The sequence below is a fragment of the Alligator mississippiensis genome, chromosome 3 (genome assembly GCF_030867095.1).
Source record: "Alligator mississippiensis isolate rAllMis1 chromosome 3, rAllMis1, whole genome shotgun sequence".
Lineage (NCBI taxonomy): Eukaryota > Metazoa > Chordata > Crocodylia > Alligatoridae > Alligator > Alligator mississippiensis.
This window is the reverse complement of record NC_081826.1, coordinates 275,649,148-275,676,580: the sequence shown is the minus strand read 5'-3', so window position 1 is coordinate 275,676,580 and position 27,433 is coordinate 275,649,148. Positions and strand designations below refer to the sequence as shown.

At 41.7% G+C, this 27,433-nt stretch overlaps 1 protein-coding gene across 3 annotated transcripts in view; it reads right to left on the bottom strand.

Annotated features, from left to right (window-relative positions):
- Positions 1-27,228, bottom strand: part of LOC102571296 (complement component C6-like) — a 43,850-nt gene extending 16,622 nt beyond the window's left edge. For 2 of the 3 annotated variants that reach the window (XM_014594009.2, XM_006277878.3), the window contains exons 1-12: positions 27,069-27,228; positions 24,699-24,858; positions 23,976-24,132; positions 20,689-20,833; positions 18,592-18,733; positions 15,672-15,810; positions 13,744-13,944; positions 13,277-13,517; positions 6,562-6,687; positions 3,157-3,323; positions 1,130-1,355; positions 370-541 (exon numbers count right to left, since the gene is read on the bottom strand). In XM_014594009.2, coding sequence (XP_014449495.1) covers positions 370-541; positions 1,130-1,355; positions 3,157-3,323; positions 6,562-6,687; positions 13,277-13,517; positions 13,744-13,944; positions 15,672-15,810; positions 18,592-18,733; positions 20,689-20,833; positions 23,976-24,132; positions 24,699-24,841 — 1,859 coding nt within the window. In that variant the 5' untranslated portion in view covers positions 24,842-24,858; positions 27,069-27,228. Of the gene's footprint in view, positions 1-369; positions 542-1,129; positions 1,356-3,156; positions 3,324-6,561; positions 6,688-13,276; positions 13,518-13,743; positions 13,945-15,671; positions 15,811-18,591; positions 18,734-20,688; positions 20,834-22,063; positions 22,175-23,975; positions 24,133-24,698; positions 24,859-27,068 lie in introns of those variants that run through there. The other variant, XM_019495852.2, reaches the window with a different exon arrangement.
- Between the last annotated feature and the right edge of the window lie 205 nt (positions 27,229-27,433).

The following is a 27,433-nucleotide window of genomic DNA, read 5'->3' as shown; positions in this document are numbered from 1 at the left end:
TTTAAGACCTGGCTAGATAAAGCCTTGGCTGGGATGATACAATAGGGGATGGTCCTACTTTGAACAGGGGGTTGCACTAGATGACTTCCTGAGGTCCCTTCCAACCCTAATTTTCTATGTTTCTATGATTTATTAATCCCTAACTCTCATATTGGGTTACTCTGTTGGATACTTCCGCAATTGTTACTGTTAGGTTCACTGAGTCCTGCAAGGAAGCATACACAATAAAGGATGAGTGTGAACATTGAAGAGAATTCATATTGCTTTTTAAGCAAATATTTGTGCAAATTTTTAGGTGGTCATTCAGCTATAGTGAAAACATCCTGCTGTGGTGCAAGGATGTGGAATTCCTTTTTGCTTATCACTTACTTATCAGCAAACAGTGAGACATAACAGTCTTCTTCTTGCTCACTTTCGCCCTTGCATGGCTGTCCACCATTCAGTGGTGAGGGGTTATTACACTCACGGGTTCTTCTTCTCTTAAAAGAAGCATCACATGGGCTCCATGAAGACCAACAACTCCAATAACCATCAACTTCAACTAGAATGGATGGAAAGACACATGAACATTCAATTAATCTATCCATCCTATGTTTACTCCTGGATTCATGGAGTATTCTGTTCCCAGTACAAGCTAAGAAAAAGCAGAGCCTGGGCACTTCTTTGATGGAAGATTTCAAAGCCAATAATACAATTAAAATAGATTATACTTAAATTAGCAAAAATTAATTGGGTGACTTTAGCCCAGGCCACCAGGAATTTATGCACCATCTGCTTCAGTAGGGTCTGAACACTCCACTTTAAAAAAGGGAGGGCTAAGACCTGAGGGATTTTAAGTTAGAACTGAAGTGATTTAGCAAAGGTCTTCATATTCCTAAGTACAAGGAAGGAAGGAAGGTTCATTATGTTTTTCTGTGGAAAAATGTGGAAAGCGTTGGCAAAGTTTTCACTTTTTACACATATTTTTCTGGACGGTAGAATATTGAAAGCCACCTAAGGGATTTGTAAACACGATGTTCATTGATATTAATTTACATTGATATTAATGGGAATTGGCCTTCCAAAGACTTTGAAAACCACAGCTAAAAAGTCCATGTTCACAAATTATATAATTTATTCCCATAAATACCTGATGTGTAATCTGGTGCTCGTTTCTCACAGTTATCCCCATAGGTTCCAGCTTGACACACACAGAGACACTCTGTTCCAGATAACACAGGTTTGCCATTATTGGGACAGGGGGCACATTTACAAGGGTCAAATCTGTCCATGTATTCAATTAGGGCTCTCCAGAGGTTGCGGCGTTTAGTCACAGCACATGGAAAGTTCTTCACTACGTTCAGAATTGGGGCAAGCTAAGAGACAAAAATAAAGACCTTCATCTGTATTATCTATTTGGAATGTTTTCAGTTCTAAGCAGGAAAGAAAAGCTCAGAGAATAAAAAATAAAGTAGAGGTTTTCTGAAAGAAATAATAGAGGTTTGTGAAATGCTCAACTTTCTATTGCAGAAGTCATGGGAAAATTTTCTGATTCAATTTTGCAGCCAATCCCTTTCCCCTTCCTTCAGATTTTCCTTTGTCACTATTTGCAAGGAACTGGCTATTTTTCTGTTTAAAACATTCATAATAATGTAGGTGAACAAGGTCTGGAAATGAAAACTTTCTAAGCCTGTTTTCATTGGGAATTAGGCCCATTTTTCTTTATTCTGCATGGTAGCAGCTTTCTGAGGAAAACGAACTACTTGTAAGACCCAATGAAATGTGAAAGGTTTCCTTGAATTCTGAGTACTAAGTTCACTATAAACACTTTGCACAACTCTAGAATGGTGTCAATTAATGGTGCCGATACCTTGCAACAGACAGTGAAAGGGTGTCCTCTCCACAGTTAAAAATATTGAACCAGATCTTCAGTTGATGTGTATGGACATGGTGCTCCTAACTTCAATGGAACTCCCATAGAGCTATGGTTATTTACAGACAACGAGATTTTGTCTCATATACACTTCTAAACATTTTAAGTAACCAGGTCCTACAAGGCTACTATGTAGTGAAGAATGAGTAAGACTAGAGTAAGAAAGGGTAAGTTTTATGGAACAAATCATTCAAGCTCAATTTGGAGCCATAAGGGGAGAACCTCATTAGTGTGGTACTGCATGGAAACTATAAGCTTCTCACCACACCTGCACTAATGCAGCTGCATGCAGCATTGCATTAATATAATAACTATGCTACTACTTGTTTCAGAGTTAGCTTGCACAATGCTAAGAAGCTCTCTGCATGCCTTCCACAAACACAGCTTCTCTACAGTTCCCAATACAAGCCCTGGGTTGGGAAAGCCCAGCTGCTGTTCCAGCCCTGGGGCTGCACTTTTCCTACCCCATCCCTGGCACTGGGTTATTTTTAGCCCCCCAGCTCCTTTCCCCATGCCCAGATGGACAACCTCAGTCTAGGTACTAGCCCCTCTCCTGCCAAACCCCCATATCTTGCAAGCCACTTTTGGTGCCAGTTTTACCAGTATTTGCCACTGTTGGGAGCTGAGAAAGTAAGTCAGGGTGTGGGGAGGGCAGGTGAAATGGAGGGAGTTGGTTTGCTAGGAGGGTTGTTCATCTGGGAGTGGGTGGGGGTGGGGGATGACTGGGGGCTAAAAATAGCCCCTGGTCTAGGGGGATAAGGGAAAGAGCTCCCCCGTCTCCCCAAGACCCTCCCCCGTTCCCACCCATAGATTTCACCAACCTCCCTCATCCTGCCAAACCCTCCTGGACCCCCAACAATCCCTCACTGACCCTGCCTACCTCCCCAATCCCTCAATCCCCCCGCAGACCCCTTTTAACCCCAATCCATCCTGCAGACCTCACCTGCCCCCCCAGCTTACCCAATTCCTTCCATGGACCCTGCTTGCCCCCCCCCCCCCTCCGGGGCGGGCCAATGCCCTCAAAGCCTGCTTGCCCCCTGTGATCACCCCAAGCCCCCCCAGTAGCCTCCTCATCCCAATTTACTTTAGAGTAGGTGGCCATTTTTAACTTAATCTAACCTCCCCTACCTTCCCAGAATGTATGCACCCTAATACACAGGAGTGGCTTAAAAATGGAAGGCCTTCTATCTGTTTCAACAGTAGATTAATTTTCCTTATTTCCTGCTAATGTTTTTTACTCTTACCTCATAACTAACCACAACAGGATTCTCCTTTGTTGATTCCAGCCAGTCTGTGAATACTTTTTGCCCTGGAAAAGCCCCTTTTTTCTCCCAGGCCAGAGCTCCAGCATACTCTGCCCTTCCACCTTTCACCAGTGAAAAAGAGCGTTCAGCTGACTGCAATATTGAACCTAAAATGGGATTTAGATTAAGATAGGTCAAGGCATAACTTCAACCTTACTACAGCATAGATGCAAGTGACATCTCTAGGCTTCAACCAGAGCCACATACTTGTCAGATTTCAGAACAAAGGGGCTTGTCTAGAACCCGCCTAGCTGGAGTTATTCCCTTATACCAGGAATCTTGGGCAAACAACTGGGCATTGGGGGCAGACTTATCAGGAGCACTCAGCCAATATGGATATCATCCAATAAACCATAGGCCTGCATGGTTCCTTGAGCATTCAACTGCATTTTAAATAGGGCCCCAGCACCTCCTCTTGAGGAACCAATCCCATCCCTAGAACAGGACTGGATAGGAACTTCTAAAAGTTAATCCCAGAAAAATTCCTCATTTAAGCCCACTCCCAGGGGTTTTATCTGATTTGGGATTTATCCCTCAGAATTTGTCTTCAGAATTAATTGACTCCCATTGTGTTGGACAGTCCCTAACACTGTTTTGAAAAAAGCATTTTCCTTTTACTATGCCTTAAGTTGCTGTGATTTTCTGTGTCTGTTTCCCCAATTATAATATGGACACAATTAAATGCCTATACCTTTACAAATCTCTGAAATCTATGGATGGATAATGCACATTAGGAGCAATAATATGTGATAATTCAGCTCCCTACAAAAGTAGAGTGCATCTGTGAAATTCAGATTTCAATCTCCTCCTAAAGTTAAAGGTATTTGAATACAGAGATTTGAAAAAGGCCCATAATGTTAATTACCATATTTGCTCAAATATAAGATGATCCTGATTATAAGATGACCGCCAATAATTAGGTTCTATATATGGAAAATGTATACATTTCATACAATTTTCCAGGTAGAGAATCTAATTATTGGAGGTTTGCCTTGAATTTGTTCCCCTCTGTAATAGGGTTCCCTTCCAGGGGTGGCTGCGGTGCCCTTATCCACTCTGTTGTCTGTGGACAGTCACCCCTTCATTCATCCACCATACCTTGATGCATCTCACTTTTAGATAACGGAGGCTTCCCCAGGGTTTCTGAAACCTGATCTCCTTCTCATGACCACCAGGTGCCCATGGTCATTGCCTTAAGGGCTAATTGAGTGACTCTGTCTACCCCTACACCATGCCCCATGCCTTGCAAGTGTTATTACTCGCTGATGTACATTCCACTCAGATGTCCCTCTGGGACCCCCTGGTCCCACATTTAGACCCTCTCTGGACTCCCAGACTCCTTGTTGGGCCCCTAGGAACCTCCTCTACCCCTTAGTCCCTTCTGCAACCTCCAGAGCTTATCCCCAGCTCAGAAGTTCAGCTAGGAGCCCTGCTGCCAGGAGCTCCCTGTGGCTCCTGGGCTACTGTCTAACCAGCTCAGGCCCTGGTCTTATATGCCTCAAGCCTGGCCCCTTTCTGGTCAGGTGACTCCCCAAACAACCCCTGCCACACCTGCAGGATGGTTTTCAAGCACCCTCTCTTCCTAAAGTGACAGGAGTATGTCAAGCACCCTTTCATACCCTCCTATTGTTACAACAGGGAAAATAAATCTGGGGGGATCAGGTTGCTCCTATGTCCCCACCCCCACAACTTCTTCCCCCCTTCTTCCCCAACTGCATCCCCTTTCTCCCCTTTACTGTCATATTCTACTCTCCCTGAGCACATAGAAGTGAGGAGCAAATTTGAAAAACATGACCTTCAAATAAACGTAGCTGTAACAATTTGCATATGGTACCCATAGACTTAGTTCATCCAGAAAGGATACATTTTATCTTTTTGGAAACTGCTGTAAGTTCTAGCACAGGTACTCTAGTAATACACTTTTAAATAGTACTTTGGAACTTACTTGTGCCAAACAAACTATACATAATATTAGTCCAAAGCCAAAGGCTCATGATTTACCACATATGTCACTGGGTTGGGCCCCAACAGAGTCAACAGCATTTCAAGCCATGGTGACCCCACAGCTCAGTGTTGCTCACTATGCATGTGTGTGTACTCCAGTGAGCTTCCACAAAAGATCCACGTGGTAATCAGCCCCCACTCATGAGTGGAGATGGTGTTTTCTTCCAAAATGTTATATGCAGATGAGGCATAGGGAAACCTCTCTATATGCATAAGGAAATGAGGCTAAGAGAGGGGCCAGCAAAGGGATTCTGGGTGAATTATTTAGTGCCATTTGATAATATTTTCCAGACATTTAAGGTGGTGAAGAAACAGGAACCTTTTTAAATGGGAAAGAAAGGTATAGCTCAGCTATGGGAGTGAAGAGAAAGTCAAAATATATACAATGTAGTGGATTAACATGACTTTAAAAAAAGTCAGTGGTGAGAGGGACTGCACTCAATGGGAACTACCAGGGCACTACCATAAGTCTTATTCAGATAGGCTGCACTAACTTAATCATTGTGGCATGACGACAGGTGCACAGGGACACAGGTATGCAGGTGTGACTATTGCAATGGGTGTGTGGGTGCATAGGTGCATGGGAATGAGTTTTGTAACAGGTTTATGTTTCTGAAACTGTGTTTTGAGCTGTGAAGACTGGTAAGATTGGTTGTCTGTCTATCTATCTATAGAAATATATTTTTCAAAAAAAACCCCAAACAAACAAAAAACCTTAATCCTTCTGGTGGGTTCTCATTGGCATCTTGGCCTTTTGGCTAAGATAAAGCATTTCTGGCACCAAAGGGAGGGTGTCAGGGCTGGCTCTAGCCCTTCTCGCACCAGCCTGATGTTGCAGTGCCACCGGGCCTGGTGCCAGTACCCTTTGAAAGGAAGATCCACCCATTTTTAAGGGCCAAAACAAACAAACAAAAAGGTTCCCATCAGCATGTTTGCCCAATATTAGCCATGTACCTTAGACAAGGGCTTTCCCTGCCATGCTAACGGGGGGAGGGTAAGGAGGGGGTGCAGAACACCTCATTTTGTATTTGATTGTATTACATCATTTTGTAATATGGGAGTTAGGTTCAGTAAATCTCTATTTAGACTGTTTGTTAAATTTAGAATGCCTCACTGCATATACTCCCTCTGTAAGTGCTATATGAGTGATAAGGAGGCTTAATTTTTCCCCACAGGTAGGTACCAAATAAACTAAATTATTCTAATTGTTCATTTCTAATAAGGATCAGAAAAATGCTGGGCTACACAGACTTAAAGTGTTGCATAAACTGACTGTTATCCATCACAGTAACAGCACACAGGATGGGTTTAGCTTGAGTTGGGATTGCTTGGCACAGTTACCTTCATAGTGTTCTGTTATTCTGTTGTTGGAGCATTCATTAAAATACTCGGTGAATTTCAGGAAGAAAAAGTAGGTGCGTGTTGTTTCTTGCATGACACACTTTATAATTGTGCTCTGTGTTAGACCTAGAAAAATATTAAACAGCACAATAGAAAATGAAACTACTCTTCAGATCTGAAGGGGACTCCTGGGTCGGTCACCCTGTCCCATCCTCTGCATTCTTAAGTACCCACTTACTCAAGGAACACCCAAAATCTCCATTTCAAAATCTTACAAACAGCTGTAAGGTGCAATACCCCAAATGCTGAGAACACCTTAAAACAGGCCATGAATTAATGCATAATCATCATACAACTGCAGATATGAAACCCCCCTTAAAGTGAGTAACAGTGCTAGGTGTAGTATTCTAGACTTAAAATTGGAAAATGTATTTATTTCACTGGAATCGCACAAGGAATGGATTTGAGTCATGGTTGCCCTGAACCTTCAGTTCTTAGCAGAACTATAAATTTTATCCAGACCATCCAAAATATGTTATCAGATTTATTATATATATATATTTTGGGTTTCTCTTATGCTCTAGACAAGCAGATATTGATGACAGACACTCTAGAGATACTGATAATAAAAAAACATGCCTACAAAACATGGCAATTTCCTAATAAACTGCCGCATGCTTAAAAGACATAAATAAAAATAAAGTAAAAAAACCCAAACCTATAAATAAAAAAAAAGTAAAAAATAAATAGCTCATTGTACCACATTGCTTCTAATTCGCCTTTTTATGAAAAAAATCAATTCAATGAAGGTTTAATGAAGGTTCTGGTCCTGGGTATGACCATAAATTGCATCCAGCTGGAGAGCCTGATGGCAATGTGGTGCGGTAGCATCCACAAAATGGCACAAGCTCCATAATAAGGTGAGTTTAGGGCTCCTCAAAATGCTAGCCCCCACTGCCTTGTGGGTATTCCTTGGTTCGAGTAAGGCTAAGGGACACCCCCCTGATAGAAACATGCCCTCACTGAGGCATTAGGCAGTCAGCAGAATCTCTAATCTGTTGCTCTCTGGCAGAAGCTGCAGCTGTTGAGGCACTGAATGCCTGGCCTTTAGACTCTATCTCAGTGGTCTAAAGGGAGGATAGTAGGTTTAGAGCAGCCTCTACTCCATACTCTTGCCTAGGCATATACATTCATGGTCTCAGTATGATGGTTGCAGGACTCTGTAAGGGGCAATAGGAACCTGAGGCAGCTACCAAGGTGTCCAAGCAGCCCTATTGAGGGGTGTCCTGCTCATCTGTCTTGAAGAAGGCCCTAGAAAAGGTAGGCCAAAAAAATCCCCATGCCCCAATCCAATCTATCCAGGCCAAAATAAAATAAAGTGACTTGCATGTTGGAATGACTTGATTTGGACTCTGATTTATGGAAAACAACACTAACTATGAACTGGTCAGACTTGGAATTAACATTCCTGCATTATCAGAAACTCAGCTCTCAGATACAGGTTCTATTCAAGAGAATGACTTGAGAGAAAATCATGTTCTGGCATGGGAAGCCAGCAGGAGAAAGGAGAGAGCAGGGAGTAGGTTTTGCTATTAGAAACAGCTTACTATCCTCCTGTGAAAGCCCAGTTGCTGTATCTAGTCAACTCATGACGCTCAGAGTGCGCACACAGAATGGCTTCATCACATTGTTTAGTATCTATGTACCTACCTTTCAAGCTAGCAATGAAGATAAGAAAGTTTTCTATCAATAACTCAAAGAAGAGATTCAGAAAACTCACAGAAATTAGACCATAATAATACTCAGCAACTCCAATGCAAGAGTTGAATGTAATTTTGAAAATTGGATTGGTATTTTGGGCAGACATGGAATTGGTAATATGAATGAAAATGGCCAGTGAGTGTTAGAACTCGACAAGTCAAAATCTATGCGATACCAACACCGACTTCACTGGGAAAATTACAAGACATCATGGAAACATCTAAGATCAGAGCACTTTTACCACTTAAATCTAGTCCTAACCAAGTGCAACCACCTGAAATAAATCTTGAACATGAGGTCTTATCACAGTGCTGATTGTGACACTGATCATGCCTTAGTCTGCTGCAAAGTCAGAATCAATGCCCAAAAGATCCACCATAGCAAAATTACCAGTCATCCTCAGAATAACATCAGCCAAACTAAAGATACAGAAAGATGCTGACTATTTAATGAAGAACCTGTGAAAGCAAGCTTACCTAACAACTCAGCTAACATGGCTTGGGAAATGTTAAAATGAACATGTACAATGCTGCTGTAACAGCCTTTGGCAAAAAAAAATGTAAGAAAAATGCAGACTGGTTTGAAAAGCACTCTGAAACCCTTCTACCACTGCCTGAGAACAAAAGGGCAGTTTTAACCATCTACAAGAAATCTCCCAACACTCTAACCCTGGAAAATTTGAGAAAGGCTCAGATAGAAATGCAAAAAAGAGGCTAGGAAGTACACCCAAGATATTTGGCTGAAACTTGTGATGATATTCAGAAAGCAGCTAAGAAAATTGATAGTTGCAGAATGTGCAAAGGCATCAGACAAGCAAGTGGTCCAGTCAAGAAGAAAACAGCTCTGCTGGAAGACTTAAACAGAAATGTCATCACTAATAAATAAAAACAACTCAAGTATAGGACTGAAGACTATGGAATACTATACAGGCAATCTTCGACTGACAACATTTTAAGTTACAACATTTTGCACTTACAACATTTATAAACTGACACCGTTTCAACTTTATGACATCAGTTTCAACTTTACAACGCTTGATCTGATGTGACACCACACCAGTGAACAAGTTCGTTGCATCGTTGATCTCCATGGAGAACATCTGTCCAAACTTCCTTGGACACTTTCTTTGAGAAAGCAGACAAGACTCCAGAAAAACCTGCAGCCAAGACTCCTGAGAAGACTCCAGCCAAGAACCCTTCAAAAAGTCCAACCAAGAGCCTTTCAAAAAGTCCAGCAAAGTCACCTCAAAGAAGTCCTTCCAAATCAATATGATTGGTATTTACAATATAAATACATTAATGTAGCTATAGTACTTATCTATAATTGATCGAGTACAAAATTCTGGGGTATTTTTGGTGAAAACAGGGTATCAGGCCTTGGTTCAGGAATGAATCTCCCATTTATAACATTGTTTCTTATGAGAAAACTGGTTCTGAGTTACAACATGTCAACTTAAGATGCGGTTTTCAGGAACCACTTGTGTCATAAGTCCGAGGACTGCCTGTATTTGAGTGAGACTGAAATCAAACACGAACAGCTCGAAGGATTACCAGAGTTGGAAGTTATGATAGATTTGGAAAATGTACCTATATTAGAAGATTTTCAGAAAGCCATTAAATTGATCCCTGGGAACAAGGCATCTGGCAACAACTGCTTGCCTGCTGAACTCTACAAATATGCCAGCAACAAAGTACTTCAAAAGCTCTGTGAAGTTATAGTGCTCTGTTGGAAAGAGGAAGTGGCACTGCAAGATTTCAATGGTGCTTAGTTTGTACAATTATACAAAAACAAGGGGGATAGAAGTGACTGTGACAACTATAGAGGTATCTCCTTGTTGAACATTGTCTGGAAAGTTGTCATTTACATTATGCTCCCTTGGCTGCAATCATTGCATTGCATTGCAACCATTGATATGATATTTGTGGTCAAGCAATTGCAAGAGAAGTGTACAGAAAAACAAATACCACTGTACATAGCTATAACTGATCTGATGAAGGTCTTTGATACAGTCAGACAGGGCTTTGTTGCTGTTCTGAAGAAACTGGGTTGTCCCCTCAAACTGTTGAACATCATTTGCTTACTACATTACATCATTACATCAAGGTATGAAGGCAACTGTAGTGTTTGAAAACAAAAAACAAATGCCTTTGACAGCAACAATGGAGTGAAACAGGGGTGTGTCTTAGCACCCATTCTCTTTAACATCTACTTTTCATTCCTGCTTTTTCATGATACGCCCAACACCCACCCCTTAATATAAAAGGAGAACATCAGGTGCCCATCAGATCTCCCCTTCAAAAACAAACACAAAGACAGCAATGACGGCATTTATCTTTGAACCAATCTAGATGAAGGTTTGTTTACCATCTCAAGGTTTAGAGAGAAAACCAAGGTGAAAGAGCTGGTTCCAAGGGATTTTCTGTTTACAGATGATGTGGCCTTGGTTGCCTTCAGTGAATCTTCCCTGTAAAATCTTGTGGACAGATTTTCTGAGTTATCAAAGAGCTTCAGGATGACAGTTAGTCTCAAGAAGACTGTGATCATGTACCAAGAGGTGGAAGAACCAACACCTGACATCACTCTGAAGGGTAAATCTTTTGGCATTGCTGACAGCTTTTGTTACTTGGTTTCTATGATCAGCAGGAATCCTAACCTTCAGACTGAACTAAGAATTGGAAACTTAGATAAGAATTTTCAGCTAGTATAGAAACGTTCATGTAGTAACAGCAAATTATCAATTAAGGTGAAGATGCGAATCTAAGAAACTTGTATGCCGTCATGCCTGCTTTATGGTTCAGAGACATGGACAACATATGCTAGGTACATCAAGAGACTGAACAGCTTCTACATAAGATGCCTGCATAAGGTCCTGAAAATAAAGTGGGAAGATAAAATACCAAATAAAGAGGTGCTGTAGTGCACAGGACTGACACACTTAGAAACCACTGGGCATGTTTACATGAGATGCTTTACTCTGCAGTAGAGCTAATTACTGCATAGTAAGCGTCACTGTCTACACGTGCTGATCCTTACCAAGCAGTTCATTTGCTACTGTCCAGTACAGCAAATTTGCTCCTAGTCAGCTGGGCAGCAGGGGACAGGAGACAGGAGCAGGGGACAGGAGATTTCTCCCTGTCCCCAGGAGCTGCTAGCTGCTGGAGTGGGCTTGACCACAGGAGCCAGGGCAGGGAAAATGTCCTCCTGCCCTGGCATCAGGAAGCTCCCAGCCCCCAACCCCCACTCCATAATCAAGGAACTGCAGCTGGGAACAATCTCCCAGCCTGAAGCTTGCTGGGAACTTTCACTGTGAAATCATAAGCAATAGCAAATTTTTGTAGTTTCATGTTTACACAAACAGCAGATCAGCTGGAAAGTAAAAAACCATTCTGCTGCTTCTGGAGGAATTTCAATGTTTAGAGATTTAATGTCACTAGTGTATTTTGGGGTTGACTGCAAAGGGTCATGTGATCAGTGTGTTATATGATAGGCTTTTTATGTCCAGGATAGGCTTAGCCAATCATGAGACAAAAGATAAAAATCTAAATAATGTATACACACAGACGCGCATTGCTAAAAGTACTTTAAGACTGCAAAGGCTAGCATGTGAATGGTAGAACAGGCCAGAATTAAGGTAGCCCTTGAAATAATAGAAAATGAAAGTCAGTTCCTGCCCAGAGTTTACATTTTAAAATACAAATCAAAGTGGGATAGGTAGGTAAGACACAATAACACTGCAGCAGTGGAAAAAGAAGGTAACAAAAATTATAGGATGGATGTAATTCTGAGTTCAACACAAATTGCCACCATCCTAGCCATTATCAAAGTGCATTTTACTTTATATATTGTCAAGGAGTTAAATTTTGAAAGGAAAGATCATTTAATGGCCTTACAGGTTTTGACAATGAGAGTTTTTTTCCTCACATGTGGTGGACTGTGTCAGAGAAAGTACAGACATGCTTGAGACAAAAATGGGTAAGTGGACAAAGAAGGCTACCTTAACTGGGAGAGAAAGGTCTGCTAAATTAGGAGTTATGATAGATCTGACAGAGTGGCTCTCAATGATGAAGGGTTTTTAAGACAGAGAAACTGTGTGTTTTATTATAGTGAAGGGGTTGCAAAGAGCAGGGTGATGTCAGAGTAAGCAGACAGGAAGAAATCCTGGTCATTAGCACACTGGATGACCTTCAGGGTAGCAGAACAATTGAACTCAAGGCTACAAAGAAGAAAGTGATCCTTGATGACATGCAAGAGGCTAGGCTCTGAATAATATCAAGAGACTGGATCACTTAAAAACTATGTATTGGTTACCACACTTTTGTGCAGGGTAAATTACCTTGCACAGACTGCTTCTGGTCCTTGAACTTGCTTTAAACAAGCAGTCTGCAATGCAGAGAAACCCTACGAGCAGAACAGAGCTTTTCAGTCTTGTGTAGCTGGTGCCAGACTTTCACCTCCCAGCAGAATAAGAGCAGTACCTATCAACAGAATAATGGCTTGATGGAGAATCTGTGTGGCCAACCAGCTCCACAGAAAGTGTGACCTGAGATCATATAGGTATTAGTCAAGTGATTCCCCTTACACCTAATTTTTTTTAAGTCGCTTCTGAAAACTGGACTAGTATGAGCAAAGGTAAATATGCTGTTCTTAGTGCTGGGCAGAATGCAGCCTTTGCTGTAGAAAAGCTTGTGAATTGTCAAATGAATGGTGTTAGATATATCATCCTTTCCATATTTCCAGATGATGGTTCAAACTCTGCTTTCCCATACAAGGGAAAGGAGGACCTGAATGTCTACTACAAACATTCTGATTTAACTATCCCCTTCCATTAAAAATTATAGCCGATTTAGTTGACAGAACCATAGCATTATAGTACTGCATACAGTAAACCAAACTACATTAACTACTGTTAAACTGGCCATGCATCTTTTTTCTTTTCCCTGAAAAGATCACATACCTGAATTTTTCAATTCTTCTGTACTGTACTGATAAAGAAGGTCATATGTGCCACCCACCGAACCAGTAGTGTAGTAATGAGTTCCAAAATCATCAAATATTCTACTATACAGCTCATAGTTGTACTCCAAGGGCAGGTTATTAAGTGCTTGTAGAAATGTGCCTGAAAGCAGCAAATCTTTCTTTTTCAGAGTGAAGTTTGAAACTGCAATCACTTTATAGATCCTAACAAAGTTGGAATTCTAAAAAAACAAAATTGAAATGGAGAAAATATGTAATATACATTTCTTGAATTTACAGTTCATTTTTTGGAATCAAACCAGAACTGACCCATTTAATTTACTACAAAGTCATCTTGAAGTTCACTTTCAGGTGGTCAGAAATAAAACTGTCCCATAGTAGACCTGTCATTACAATCTTTAAGACACATAGGTATTATAAGGATAACAGAGAGATGTATTATTTTACCATTTTATGAGAGGCATCAATAATTTCTTTGAAGGAAGCAGATGATGAGGAACTTGTGTGTGTATCTGTACCCCAAAGATAGGGGATCCCAGAAGAAGAGCCACTGAAGCCTAAGTGTATCCCAGACTTAAAATCACGTTGTCCCATGGTAGTTAATTTACTATAAAATTGTGTTTTCAAATCATCCTCTTGATTTTCCACCTGAAGAAACATAGATTTATTTTTTTAAAAATAGGTCTTTGAACTTTCTGAGATAAAACAAAACAAAAAGTTTTGCTCCATGGCTGGTCATAGATGCTCTTTAGTTTTTTCCTGAATCTCCGAATCTGAATCAACTCAGAGGACCATTTTAATCTCTCCGAATCAAATCAGAATCCTCTGAATCAATTCGGAAAGATTCGGCGATTCAGAAATAGACACAGCTTTAAATGTTTCTTCTGCATACCTCTAGGTAGTAGGCAGCTTGTGAATGCTGTGATGCTGGGGCAAATGGAGCGTCCCACAGGAGTACAGAGAGGTCACCAGTGCATTTGGCAGCAGACCCGGAAGTGGACCAGAAGCACTTCCGGTCCACTTCTGGGTCCATGGGGAACATGTGGGCCTCCCCTGCACCCCCCCAGCTCAGCGACTGGTGCCTCCTGGGTCTGGGGGGGGGGCGTGCAGGGTTCCCCCATGGCTGATCACTGAGCTGTGGGTGTGTGGGGGGACCTCCCAGCATGACTTGGAAGTGGACCAGAAGTTCTTCCGGTCCACTTCCAGATTCGCCATCAAGCATGTGGGGGGGGTACCCCTGCACTGCTGTGGGACGCTCCATCTGCCGCAGCACCACAACATTCATGAACCGTGCTGGTACCTTGAGGTATGTAGAAAAAACATTTAAAGCTGTGTCTATGTCCAAATCGCTGAATCAGCATCGAATCTTCAGATTCGGATTCAGCTGAATCGAATCAGGGACAGTGATCTGAATCAACTAATCAAATCACGGTCCCTGATTCTGGCCGAAGCCAAAGCCGAATCGAATAGGGCCGACTTTGCACACCCCTAATTCCCACTGATCCCAAAGAGTATCCAAAAACTAAAAGGGGAGCCAAGATCATCATAATAGCCCAGGAAATCAAAAGCAGTTTTGGTTTTCCAGTTTTCAAATGTTGTCTGCATATCCACCTCTAATGTTGTCTTTTGTTCAAGATACAGCATTGAATAAACTTGGCTGGATCCTCCTACTGAGCCGTCAAAACCTTCAGCCTGATTTTTGAATGGTCTTGAGTATGCCTTATTGCCAAACAATTTTAACTGTTTGGGCTCTTTTTCTTAGGAATTGATTTGTAATGGTCTAGTGTTGTATTCTCTTTAATGATAGTGATGATCAAAGAGCTCAGCATGGGATGTGAGAAAAACTGCTTAGATTCCTTTCTGGGAGCTTGATTTTCTCTCTCTCTTCTCTTAGTTGGAGGCAGTAAAGTATCTGGGCTTTGCCAAACTATTTTAAGAAGGTTCCAAAATTTTTCCATAATAGCTTGGTATGACCTTGCACACTATTGAAGACTGTACCTACAGTGTGTAATATATATATGATGCTCATCCAATTAATCTATTTATATTATAGAATCATAGAGAAGTAGGGCTGGAAGGGACCTTGAGAGGTAATCTAGCCCGAACTCCTGCCTGAGGCAGGATCATTCGAGGCACCATTTCATATGGGCTACTGTTAAATCAAACCTGAATACCTATAAACAATGCATCTGCACTAAAATGACGCATAACAAGATAGAAGAGTTTAGAAGAAATTCCCTTCAAATCATAACTAGAGAGAATCTAAGAGTTAATGTATATCACTGACTAATCTGGCACATCATATGCTATTGAATCATTACAAGGATCCTTTAGATAAGTGCTGCTTTTGATATTTTTAAGTCCTGATATGTTACCTGAAAGCTGACGGTCTCAAGATTTGCAGGGACACGAAATGTTTTTCTTGTCTCATTGTTCTTTACTGTTATGCATTTTCCTCCATTGAATGTATTATCAAGGATATCGCCACAGCTTTTCCCTGCCAAAAGATTAAATCTAGGGGGAAAGTAATATCCAGGAGTTATCGGCAGGAAAGTATGTACATTTTATGGTCTTTTCAAAGGACTTTTAATAAGAATTCTTAATTCATTGAGAACACGTTATAAATACACTTATTTTTATTGCAGTAGCATATGCAGTCCTAGCTAGGATCAGAAACCCCATTGGTCCAGGTGCTGTACAGATACATAACATAAAAAACATTAACTACACTGAGGAGGTAGAAGGTTCTTATATAATACATTGATTTTGTGGGAGAAGCTTTACTGCTTACGTACCAATTTAGTGATTACATTAATAAATCCCTGCCCCCAAACCCTGAGTTTGGAACAGGATCTCATTTTTATGTTGGTTTATTAAGAACTTTAAGTCCCAGTACAATAATTGCCATGAAATCATTGCTTTCTGAAAACAAGGTAAAAACTGTGACTTACAAACCTGAACAAGTTCCAGTCAATGATCTTTGCCCTGCATTTCTTGAAACAAAAACTGCCAACTGTAAATTTAAAGTCCTGAGTTATGTCAAGTGCATATATAAACTCATATATGAGTCAAATCATCCTTCTTCCATTACACAAAGCCATGTCTTAATATGACATGGGAATTATGAAACTATGTTTATGTATGGCATTTCTTGCAGTAAGAACAGAATCTTTTTCCATTATTTTGACCCCCTCAGAAACATTTGATGTTCTTACAGGTTCAGCAATCTGAGGTATATCTGAACAGACTTTAATTCTCTCTCTATAAGATGATAGTTGGCATACAATAGATGAAACTGAGCCCCCTATACTTTTCTTCCAGGCAAAAGGAGAAAAGGATAATGACCAGGGATCCTGGTTTTCTCTGACAAAAAAAAAATTGCAAATTCTCTGTTTAAAACTCCAGAATCCATGATTAAAATGAAGGCCACCATATATAGATATCGGTTGAACACAATGTTTTATTGATATATTTACAGTTTTAAAGCAATTTGGAAGCCTACCAATGCCTCAATCATTATAATAAAATAAATTCTAAATACCTATATATTTTGGCATTTGATTTAGGGTTTTTTATCATGGAAAATCAGAGCTCCTGCTGAGACCACTCTGTATACCCCAGGGAATTATGTGCTTAAAAATTCAAAGTTATGAGCAGGAAAATTAAAAATTATACAAAATTAATTACTTTTAACAAATTAAACTAAATATAACACAATTTGACCCTCATTTAGAAATATATGCAGGTACCTTGTATGGTTATGGGGTGGGTAAGGGGTGTTTGTGTGTGGGGAGAATTCTGAAGGTGTCGGGGGTGGGGTTTGTGGACAGATGTGGGGTTTGTGGGGGCTGTGAAGGGGTATGGGAAGGTGTAGGTATGGGGGGGGGGTTGTGGTGTACAGCCCCCACCACCAGCAGCTCAGCAGCAGCAGATTGTGGGTCACTCATGGCTGCAGCAGGCAGAGCCCCTAGTGGTGCTCACCTCTGGCTGAGTCCCAGGGCATGCATGTGCTGGCATGGAGCTGATTCGGCTTGCTGGTGCACACCTTCACACCAGACTACGCTTGCTGTATGCCAGCATATGCAGATCACAGCACTGCAGGCAGGAGCCTCACACCATTGGGCTGGGTAGGATCTGTGACTCCTTGGGCAGCTTCCTGCTGGAGTGCTGGAAGCCCCATGTGGAGACACGGAGCCAGCCAGCTCAGCCCAATAGTGTGTGAACCAGGATCCATATGCCATCAGGCTGGGTGGACTCCATGCCTCCACATGCAGTTTCCAGCACTCAAGCAGGAAGCCACCCATGGAGGCAAGCAGGAGCGTGCCCAGCCTGATGGTGTGTGACCCCATGCCTCCATATACAGCTTCCTGCCCAGCCTGATGGTGCACAGCTCCTGGTGCACATGCCACTGGGCTGAGCTGGCCCTCCACATCCAGCTTCCCATTGACACCTGCTTCCTCAGCCTCCACTTACACACCCCCACCCTGCCCCCCAACCAGCCTGCTGGTTCTTCTTACAGCCCCCCCCCGACCCAGCCCTGGCAGTCACCCACACCCACCCCACAGGGCTGCCCCCCCCAGCCCTGCCTATGCCCCCGATCCCTGACCTGCAGTCCCCCAGTCCTCCCCCACGGCCCCCTGCAAGCTCCACTTGCCTCAAAGGCTCCAGGAGGAAAAGCAATCCTGAGCCAAGCCCTCCCTGATTTAGTCTCAGGCCCCACCACTTACCCCTCACCCTCCCACTTCGGACGGGGTTTAGGGTTTGCTGCTCTTTTTGTAGGAAGCTCTTGCAGGCTGGAACTCTGCCGGCCTGCAGAGAGCACTTTGTAAAAGTGGAAAATCCATGGGTATCTCTGTTAAAATTAAAAATCTTCTTTTTTCTCTCTTTTAAAAGGGCAAATCTGCAGGTTTTACCTATTTTTCTTTGGGCAATGGAAAACCTGGCTCCCTTATAATGACAATAAAAATGAATTATTTTTAAATATCTTTTATATTTATGAGTATAACATTAAAACCAGTATTTATTATATTTTTGGATGTTTTATATATTTATGTGATTTATGGATATTATATAAAGATATCAAAATAATTTAATTTTTTTAAAATCTCTTCCTGCTTTTGTGATTGACATCTTTGCATGACTCCATAAAAGCTCATCTCTTAACACATGTTTCTGAAGATATAGCTTTGCCCTTGGTGCAGTGGGAAGCAATAAATGCATCCATCTTTCATTGTCTGCAGAATTGAATGCAATAACAAGACTGTCCCCATGAAAAGGTGAGCAGGAACAACTTACCCCTGGCCCATTAACTGCACACCAGGGATGCTGCCATACATCTTGTTGCACACAGACTTTTTCTGTCTACAGTTCCTTTCATCAGAGTTGTCCCCACAGTCATTTTCTCCATTGCATTCCAACTTGTTGGCGATACAGCGACCTGTTTCAGAGAAACAGTACACGTACAAAGATTTTCCTTCAGAGGTAAAAAACTGCAATTCTGGTTGATAATATGGGGAAAAATGTGAAGATGGCTAGAAGTCCTAGGGACTGATCCTGCAGCCAGTCCTATAGAAATCCCTAACACAGAGTGGTTGTATAATTCAAATCAAAGGTATTTATAGGGAACAGGTACATCTGGATGTCTTACTGGCCTAAAAATTTCTCTGCTTGCTGTATAGTGGATAGTAAGATTTCAAGTAGACCAGGCACTTGCTGGCTGCACAGCAGGGTCATGGCAATAGGGGAATGCAAAGACTGCCTACACAGCCCTCCCCAGAGCTCTATGCATGGTCTACGTATAGCTGAGAATTTTGGGTGTGGGATCTCCTTGGCATTCACTTTAGAGACATTTCCCCCATAGGAGACGTGTAGGGAACGCATGGTGGGGTGGACACATGGCCCCCATAAGAGCACTGGTGCCCTCCCTAAGCGGGTGCTCTAGCTAGTAGGGGGGCACAGAGAGTGGTAGTGTCCCCCTCAAAAAATTGGCTCCGCTGGCAGCACGTTGGTGGCAGAAGCGCAGGTAGTGGAAACGCTGTCACTTCCGCTGCCGCCATGCTGCCAGCATCCTTGGTGACCGGCCGCTGGGGGACTCCTCCCCCAGTTGCCAGCTGGCCACCGGGGGACCCCTCATCCTTTTGTGCCCCACTGGTGCCCCCCCCCCCCAGACTCGGGAGGCACCAGGTGCCCATGCTTCCCCCCACCTTGTTTTTTTCTCCCTTTTACATCATCATATCTTCCAAGTGACTTGGTCTAAATATCCACATTGTTATGTTGTCTCTTCTGGGGAGATCTGCTCTTTCTGATTTTAAAGATATAGTACAGAAATCTGGGCCTGCTCTGGCTGGGTTTTTTTTGTTTTTTTTTTTAATAATTTCATTTGGGAATTATCTCAGGCTTCAAAGACATCTCAATTGAGGCAGTCCTGAAAGTCACAGGTTTTGACCTGCATCTAAACACGAGCAGCACAGGCATTTACACGCATACCTCTTCCAAAATGCATTGCTGCTACTCTGCCAATAGGTGGCCTGTGACAGTACACAGCCTGACGTGATTGTGCCTGAAACATGACAAGTCTATAGGCACACCACAATGTACTGGGGAAAAAAGAATTAGCACATTTCATCCCATGTACCGAACAAATATTTGAAGTGAGACAATGGACGTGTATATCTGTAGGTTCCTGGGACAAGCAGCTTTCTCCTGGAAGAAATGGTATATGTGCTCATAGCCTCAGACTAAGGGAATGTGTGAGTGAGCTAGAACTAGGTTATTTCTAAATAAGACCCATCCTCTCCTACAGCTTTTAATATAGGAGTGAAAAATCCAGACCATAGTGTTGCATCTACAAGAATCTTCATTAAGATGGTTACAAAGATCTTCAATAAACATTGCATTTCCCAGTTGCTGTGATTTAAAGGTGGGTTAATTTATCAAGAACTGTTTCTCTTTCAACACCAGACTTCTTCCCCACCTCAGTCTTTAGCAATGTCACCACCTAGTGTTTATATCTTCTTGTCTTGAATGGTGAGTAAATGTATCAGGCAGAGTGATCAAGTAAATTGGAAAAGAGGATGTTTCTTCTGCACAACCCTCTTTGTATTAAAAAAAATAGTGTAAGCTATCTGTTTAATAATAGGTAGTTTTTTAAAGAATTTGTTGTTCAAGTTTTGTCCCAGAGTAAGTATGCATAACATCCACTGAAGTTCTGATGGAAGACTGCCAGACAGACTTAATTAAAATAAATTAGATAAGACTGCGATGATAGGACCTGGTTTTGCTTATGACATGGGCCAAATTAGGTCCTGGCATTTTTTTTATGGGGCATTACAAAATTATTTGAATTTTTATAGTAATTCAAATTAGAGGTTGTAGATTGAATATCAGGATTACCATTTTCACATTGGAATTTGTTCCTGCAATCAACTTCTTCAATGTTACAAAGTTTAGTTGGGAAGCACCTTCGGGAATCCACCAACTGCTCAGAACAGGGCTGTCCCGCAAACTGAGATGGGCGTAGCAGAGACCTGCTCCGAAACTGAAAGGAAGCAGAGGAGAAAACCCAAGATTGTTCTTTGTTCTTGATAGTTTTCTGTCTAATCCACATAAAATGTTCAGTATATATTAGAAATTAGAGATAATAAAACTAAATAGCTCTTATATAGCCTTTTCCTTAGTTCCTACTGGGCAAAGCACTTCTAAAAGGCTGGAAGTTTTAGTTGGTGTGGATGAGACCTCTCCTCCCACCATAGTCATATGATTTCCCCAAAATTATTCTCATTAAACTGCAAAATTAGGAGGGAGATCTCATAAGAATAGACAGCTGCTATAGCAAATTGGCTGCATTCAATACTAAATTCTGACACTAATTCTGATGGACCTTTATCAGCCATAGTTTACAGTTCCCATTATTTGTCCTCTAAAATCTAAGCTAGAAGGCAGTATAATCTTAACTGTTTCCTATTTAAATATAACTATTTGAATGATTTATTCTTGTTCAAGTTTATTTTTATAGCAATTACATATCAATATGGCCAAATAGTTCCTTTTACAACTTACATTTTCTTAAATATGTAATAAGCCGGGTCATTTTTACCTAATAGTAGCACTGATGTCATATGTTGCTCTAGTGCATAACATCATGCCTCCCCTCACCAGAGTACAATCTTCAGAATCACCAAGGGAAGGTATTTGTTTTATTGCTCATTAATTTACAATATGTACCGCTGCTGCTTGTCTCTGGGAAATGCCTGTGGACATGCGCTCTGGTGCATGGCACATTGCCCTGGGTGGGGTAGGGGAGGGGAGGCTGGACCCAGCCTTACCTAGGGTCCTGGGGGCCGCCATGGGATGCAGCCATGGTAATCCGGCAGCATAGAGCCTGTCTGGCAGCTGGGGCATAGCTCTGGTTGGCCAGGCTGTTTTCTGGTGGCACATGCCACCCCACTTTATAAGGCCTGGGTGTTTTTGATACCGGGATTTCCCAATGTCAATCATGCCCCCGTGCCTGCCCCCCCTCCCCTGCAAATTAGCAGCATGAGGCAGGGAATGCCTGCCGATCCACGCTCGTCTGGATGCACCTATAGAGTTTAAGGCCAGATCATTAGATTATCTAAGCATGATCTCTTGTGTATCATGAGACATTAAATATAAGCCATGTATTAAGACCATACTTTGTTTGGTTAATTTGAATTGGTATGTTTTCAGCTTTCCACTATTCGTTCTTGTTATACCTGTCTGTGCTAGGTTACCCGGTGGAGGAACTTACACAAGTCATCTCTCGATATTCTTTCTGGTTAGGTTATCAGATAGGGCATCTTGTACAAAGCTTAAACCATCTTTTTTTGGTTCTTTTCTTCCCTTTCTTCAATTTCAAATACTGTTTTTAAAATGAGGACAAGACAACAAGAATTTTATAGAGCATTTCTAATATTGATCTCATCCCTGCTATATATAGAGGTAGTATCACTTCCCTTAGCCTACTTACTTGAATGTGTAAATGGGGGAAAGGTATCATATTAACTGATTTTGTCTCACCCTCATGCAGGGAGCTCATGTTCAGTTACTTATCCCCTATAAGCCTATATGCCTTCTATGCCTTTCAGTCACTTATTTCCAGAATACGCTCTCCCATTCTGTACGCATCAGTTACTTATTGTTCCTAGATGCATAACTTTACGTGGCTGTATTAAAATTGATTATCTTCATTACTCTGCCCCATTTCAAATGGTAGTGATACACTAACTTCAGTTAATTAGAAAAAAATAATTTATTTAAGTGGTCCCTGAACTAGGCTCTTGGTGCTGAAGGTTTTTGATTTGAGCGCTGTAGGAAAAAGTGGCACTCCAGAACTGGGTAGAATTTTCAGAACGTTGACTTTCTTGGGGAAAAAATTCACTGACATGATGAATCTTGACTACAACATTAAGGGCCTTATCAGACTTTATGCTGTAAGCTAAACATATATCAACTGGCTTAGTATTGTTTGGCTTCATGGAGCAGTCACACAGTAACGTGAAAAACTTGCTCTGCCTGCTTCTCACCTACACAGCTGTAACTTACCACTAGAGGCTTGGTGAGCAGGGGCAGAACTAGGAGCTAAGGAAAAAACAGACTTGCTGTGCCCACTGGGCAGAGCAAGTGCTGCAGTTCTAGGGTACCTGGCAGCTGTGGTGCCCCCCGGTTTGAGCAGTGATGAGGAGGTGGTTCCCTCCCTCCCCCTTCTCCCCCTCCTGTTTGGACTGGCTTGCTCTGCTCTGCTCCCACCAGGAGCAGAGCCAGTATGAGTTGTGGTGTGAGGCACTCCAGGGCTGTGGTGTTTGCTCTGCCACACTTCCCTGGGGAGTGAGGCACTGTGCCTGCCCCTGCTGTGTCCTGGCATCTCCACTCACCCATTGCTTCCTGGGATGCTGAAGGACTTCAGCATGGATAGAAAAGCTGTGGAGAGTGGCCACAAGTTAATGGAACAGGAGCAAAGTTAGGCAGATTAGAGATAAACCTGCTCTGGAGTGGCATAACATTAAGCTGAATAAGGAGTGCTTTAAGCCACTTAAAGGGTGCTAACATGTAGCCAGTCCAGGGGTTAAGAGCTCCAGAAGCCACCTAAAATTAACATGCAACAAGGCCCTCATTAAGAAAACCATCTCTAATATTCTTTGATTCTTTGTGGTTTTCAGCCAGTTCTTGCTGAGTATGTACAAATGGAGGAATGGTTTATTGCAGTTGTCCAGCTTCAGTGAGGCTGGGGGCCTCATGCAGCATCAGCATGTGGCCTGAGTGGCACGCCATGTGAGCTATGTGCTGTGGAATTCCACCCCTACAGCTGTGCAGGCAGTATCATGGCCACCCAGGATCCCCCTGAGTCCTGCTGCATGGGCAGCCCTGGTGGTGCATAGAGCCCGGTCATGGGGTCTGCACTAATGACAGCATGTAGCCCCCACCTGCACCCTCCCCCAGGATTTCTCTCCTTTCCCCTGCAAGGGGAAGGGTGTGCAGCCTTCTCCCAGGTTCTCTGACAGCACAGCAACGGGAGAGGCAGCTACAAGGACCTGCAGCTGGCCCCTCTATGGCCTGTAGGCCAGTGGCTGGTTTATTGCACTACAATTAACACCACCTTGCATGACCTGGATCATAATATCTGTTTTCCCACTCCCATCAAACCAGTTTTATTTTCCACCTACTTGTTTTTTAACACATGGATCACATTTTGACCAGGGACCAAAATCTCCAAGCTGGCAGTTGATAGGACATGCCTGTTCATTGCATGCCCGAGATTCTGAGAGTGTGCAAAGTTTTCCACAAAAATTGTTTACAAAATAAGTATCATATATTATTTGCCTGAAAAATAAGATTACCATTAGTGAGGTATGGTGCAATTACAGCATTTCTGCTACATTACAGGGGGAGCCAAAAGTAAAAAGACACATGGTTTGAAAATCAGTTTTAGTTTTCAGCAGTTTACAATCAGGAAAAAATGAGAGAGAGAAAAAGAGAGACAGAAACAGATCATGAAACAAAAATTCCTGTAGATCTTAGGAAACATGTTTAAAATCATGTTCCCATGTACAGGAAAGGTTAGTAAATCTGCTTATGCACATACTTTTATGTCCCACTTTAATTCTTAATATTGAATAATTGCAATGTTTTGTATGTTTCATAGAAGATTTTAAAATTCATGTCATATAAATATTGTAATTAGTGAATCATTCACATAACCTAGTAAGCAGTGGAAGCAGCTATTTCCAAAGGCAAAATAAGAATTTTTGCACCGTTTTTTACTGTAAACTCTTAGGTGTTTATAAGTCTTTCTATAGCAGAGTAATTCTCTTCCTGACTGAAAACTTGAAACAAAACAACCTCTAAAAAAATCAATACATTAAAGCAACATAGTAATCTGCGCCAACCTGTCTCTACTCTGGATTCCATAATTGCATGTTTTTGAACACCTGGACCAAGAACTCCATGCGTATTGCTCACAATTACATCCCAGGCTGCTTTCAGCTGCAATGCTCAGCAGAATGAAGAATACTAAAATAGTCTTGTCCATAGTTGGAAGGTGTCCAGCTGCAGTAAAAAAAAAAAAAAAGTATTATTCATTGTATTCTACTCACAGGCAAATATGTGCTCAGAATTCATTAAATGTGTCAGCTGCCTCTGGGTCACATCAGGGACTAGTTAAAAAAAGAAGTTTTTTACATTTAATCTTTACTTTTAATAACAGCTAACCACACTCCCATGTCTTTATACATGCCTGCAATTTGTATACATGCATGCATACATACATATGGAGATGTAGAACAAGTTAAGAGATTTACTCCTGCTATAAACTTCTTAGCGGTCTTCCAATTCAGGGAATCCTACACGTGAGTCTTTATGAAGTGAGTTTATACTTCTCTCAAACTGTAGGCTAAATATCCCTAAAAGAGGCTCTGTGATCAGCTATCTTCCCACTATCAACAGGAACATGGTTGGAGGGTACAACAGACGGGTCAGCTGTCCAAGAACCAAGTGCTCTCTGTAGTTGCTTTATGCTCCCTGGGTATCAGGGATACAGGATTCATGGGGCTAGGGAGACAATAAACAAAGGGAGGTAGTGGTATAGTGGTTAGAGCAGTCACCAAAAAGGGGAATCCGAAGGTTCTGGTCATTGCTCCACAAACAATTTATGCATGTCACATTAAACAGTTCCTCTGTCTCTCTTTAACTGGCTACTACTTAACTGAGGGATCATGTCCCAATTCCCAACTCATCTAAACCAAGGAGTGTCTCTCAATAACTTCTATCACAGCAGTTCTTGCCATTGTAATTAAGGACCTAACCACTAGGGTACAGAGTCAGGCTCATTCTTGAACTATTTCTATTTCTTTCTCTGGCTCCATGACTCTTGCATTCTTATTTGTAAAATGGCTGTGCCTCTTAAATAGGAGAGATGATAAATGTCCACTGGGGAGACCATTATATAATCTGGTGGTTAGGGCCCTGTTGTAGGAAGTAGAAAATAATTATTTAAATCCTCCAAGGCTGAGAAATGCCTAAAACCCAAGTTTTGCATTGCTTGGTAAGTGATCTAACCACTACTATTATTCAAAGACTGGCATTACCTTTTCTTCTCCTTCCTCTAGCCTTTCTGAATGAAAGTAACTGTGGTGGTTGTGCTATATACTGTAAAAGGCAGGATAGATTTTCATCTTAAAGACTAAATAAAGTAGATATTTAGGTACATATACCACAAGATGTCATAGGCTGAAGCTTACTTCATCAGATACTGTGTACAAAAAGCAGAGTATAAGGAGGAGACAGAAATCAGAATACGAGAGAACAAGACACACAGACAGACAGACAGATAGACAGTGCTGGCAGAGATGAGAAAACCACCAGTAAAGTCATAGGAACAAATGGGCCACAAAACTAACTCAGGTAACAGGATAAGAATCCATAATCCCTGTTTAAAACATACTTGACTATCCAATCTGTGAGTGACTTCTTAGTCCACAATTTACTGTTCAGATTTTTTTTTAAAAGTTTGCTGTCTAAAAACAGCCACCCTCAGGGCAGTGATATAGTGTCAAGACAAGTTAAAGTGTTCTGCCAGAAGTTTGCATGTCTCTCTGTAACTGATATCAAAGTGGTGTTCAGTCATTCTCACAAGTAGGGATTGCCCAGTCTATCCAATATAGACAGCAGAGGGGCACACTAATTAGGTAATTGCATATATGACATTGGTAGAGGTGCAAATAAACAAACCTTGGATGTTATAATGATGACATGGTCTGTACTGATGTTGGGACACAGAAGAAATCTGGGCCCATTGCAAGGCCTGGTGCCTTGGTGAGACTGGGAGCTAAGAAGCCTCTTGCTTGAGAGATGCCATTTGAAGTTGGGGTGTTGTCTGTAAGCCAGGACCAGTTTGTCCCCCATGACTGCTTTGAAGTGGTGCTATATACTTTGGTTAGTCTATAAAGTACAAATCTACCCTGCCTTCTATTTGACTGAATCACTGACTTACCCTGCAGATTTAGCTCTTAGGGTAGAGAATGCCATGCAGACACCAGATTCTTTACTAAATGTTAAGGTTTGGTCCAGTTATATATAAAGGATCAATAGTTGCAATAGACTGTCTTGGATGAGATTTTTAAATGAGCCTAAGGGATGGTACTTAGTTGCCTAATGCCTTTAGCTGCCTTTGAAAATCCCATCCATAACTATCCACCATACTTTTAACTTGTTCACACAATAAACATGAATGATCACATTTTTAAAATATGCAGACTTACCCTAGTGTGTCTCACAGAGCTGAGGAAACCACTAAATCCCAAATCTGCTTAATAATTTATGAAAGGAGACGGCTGTCTGCAAAACAAATGGAATCTTCTTTCATAGATATCTGTAAGCCAGACATTTATGAGAATAGTTTGTGTGTGCCCCCTTAAAGCAAGGAATATAATTGATCCTCCTAATCAGAATTTTTTGTTTAATTTAGTTAAGTTTTAACAGAACCTAAATCTCATTTGTAACTTCTTTATCTATCTACAAAACCAAAGTCAACTGTCAGCGCTAAGTCACAAGGTTTTAAAGCCAACTACAGCCAAATACAGAAGTGTGCTGTCCAGGGACCTACAGAATACAAGAACCACTCCTG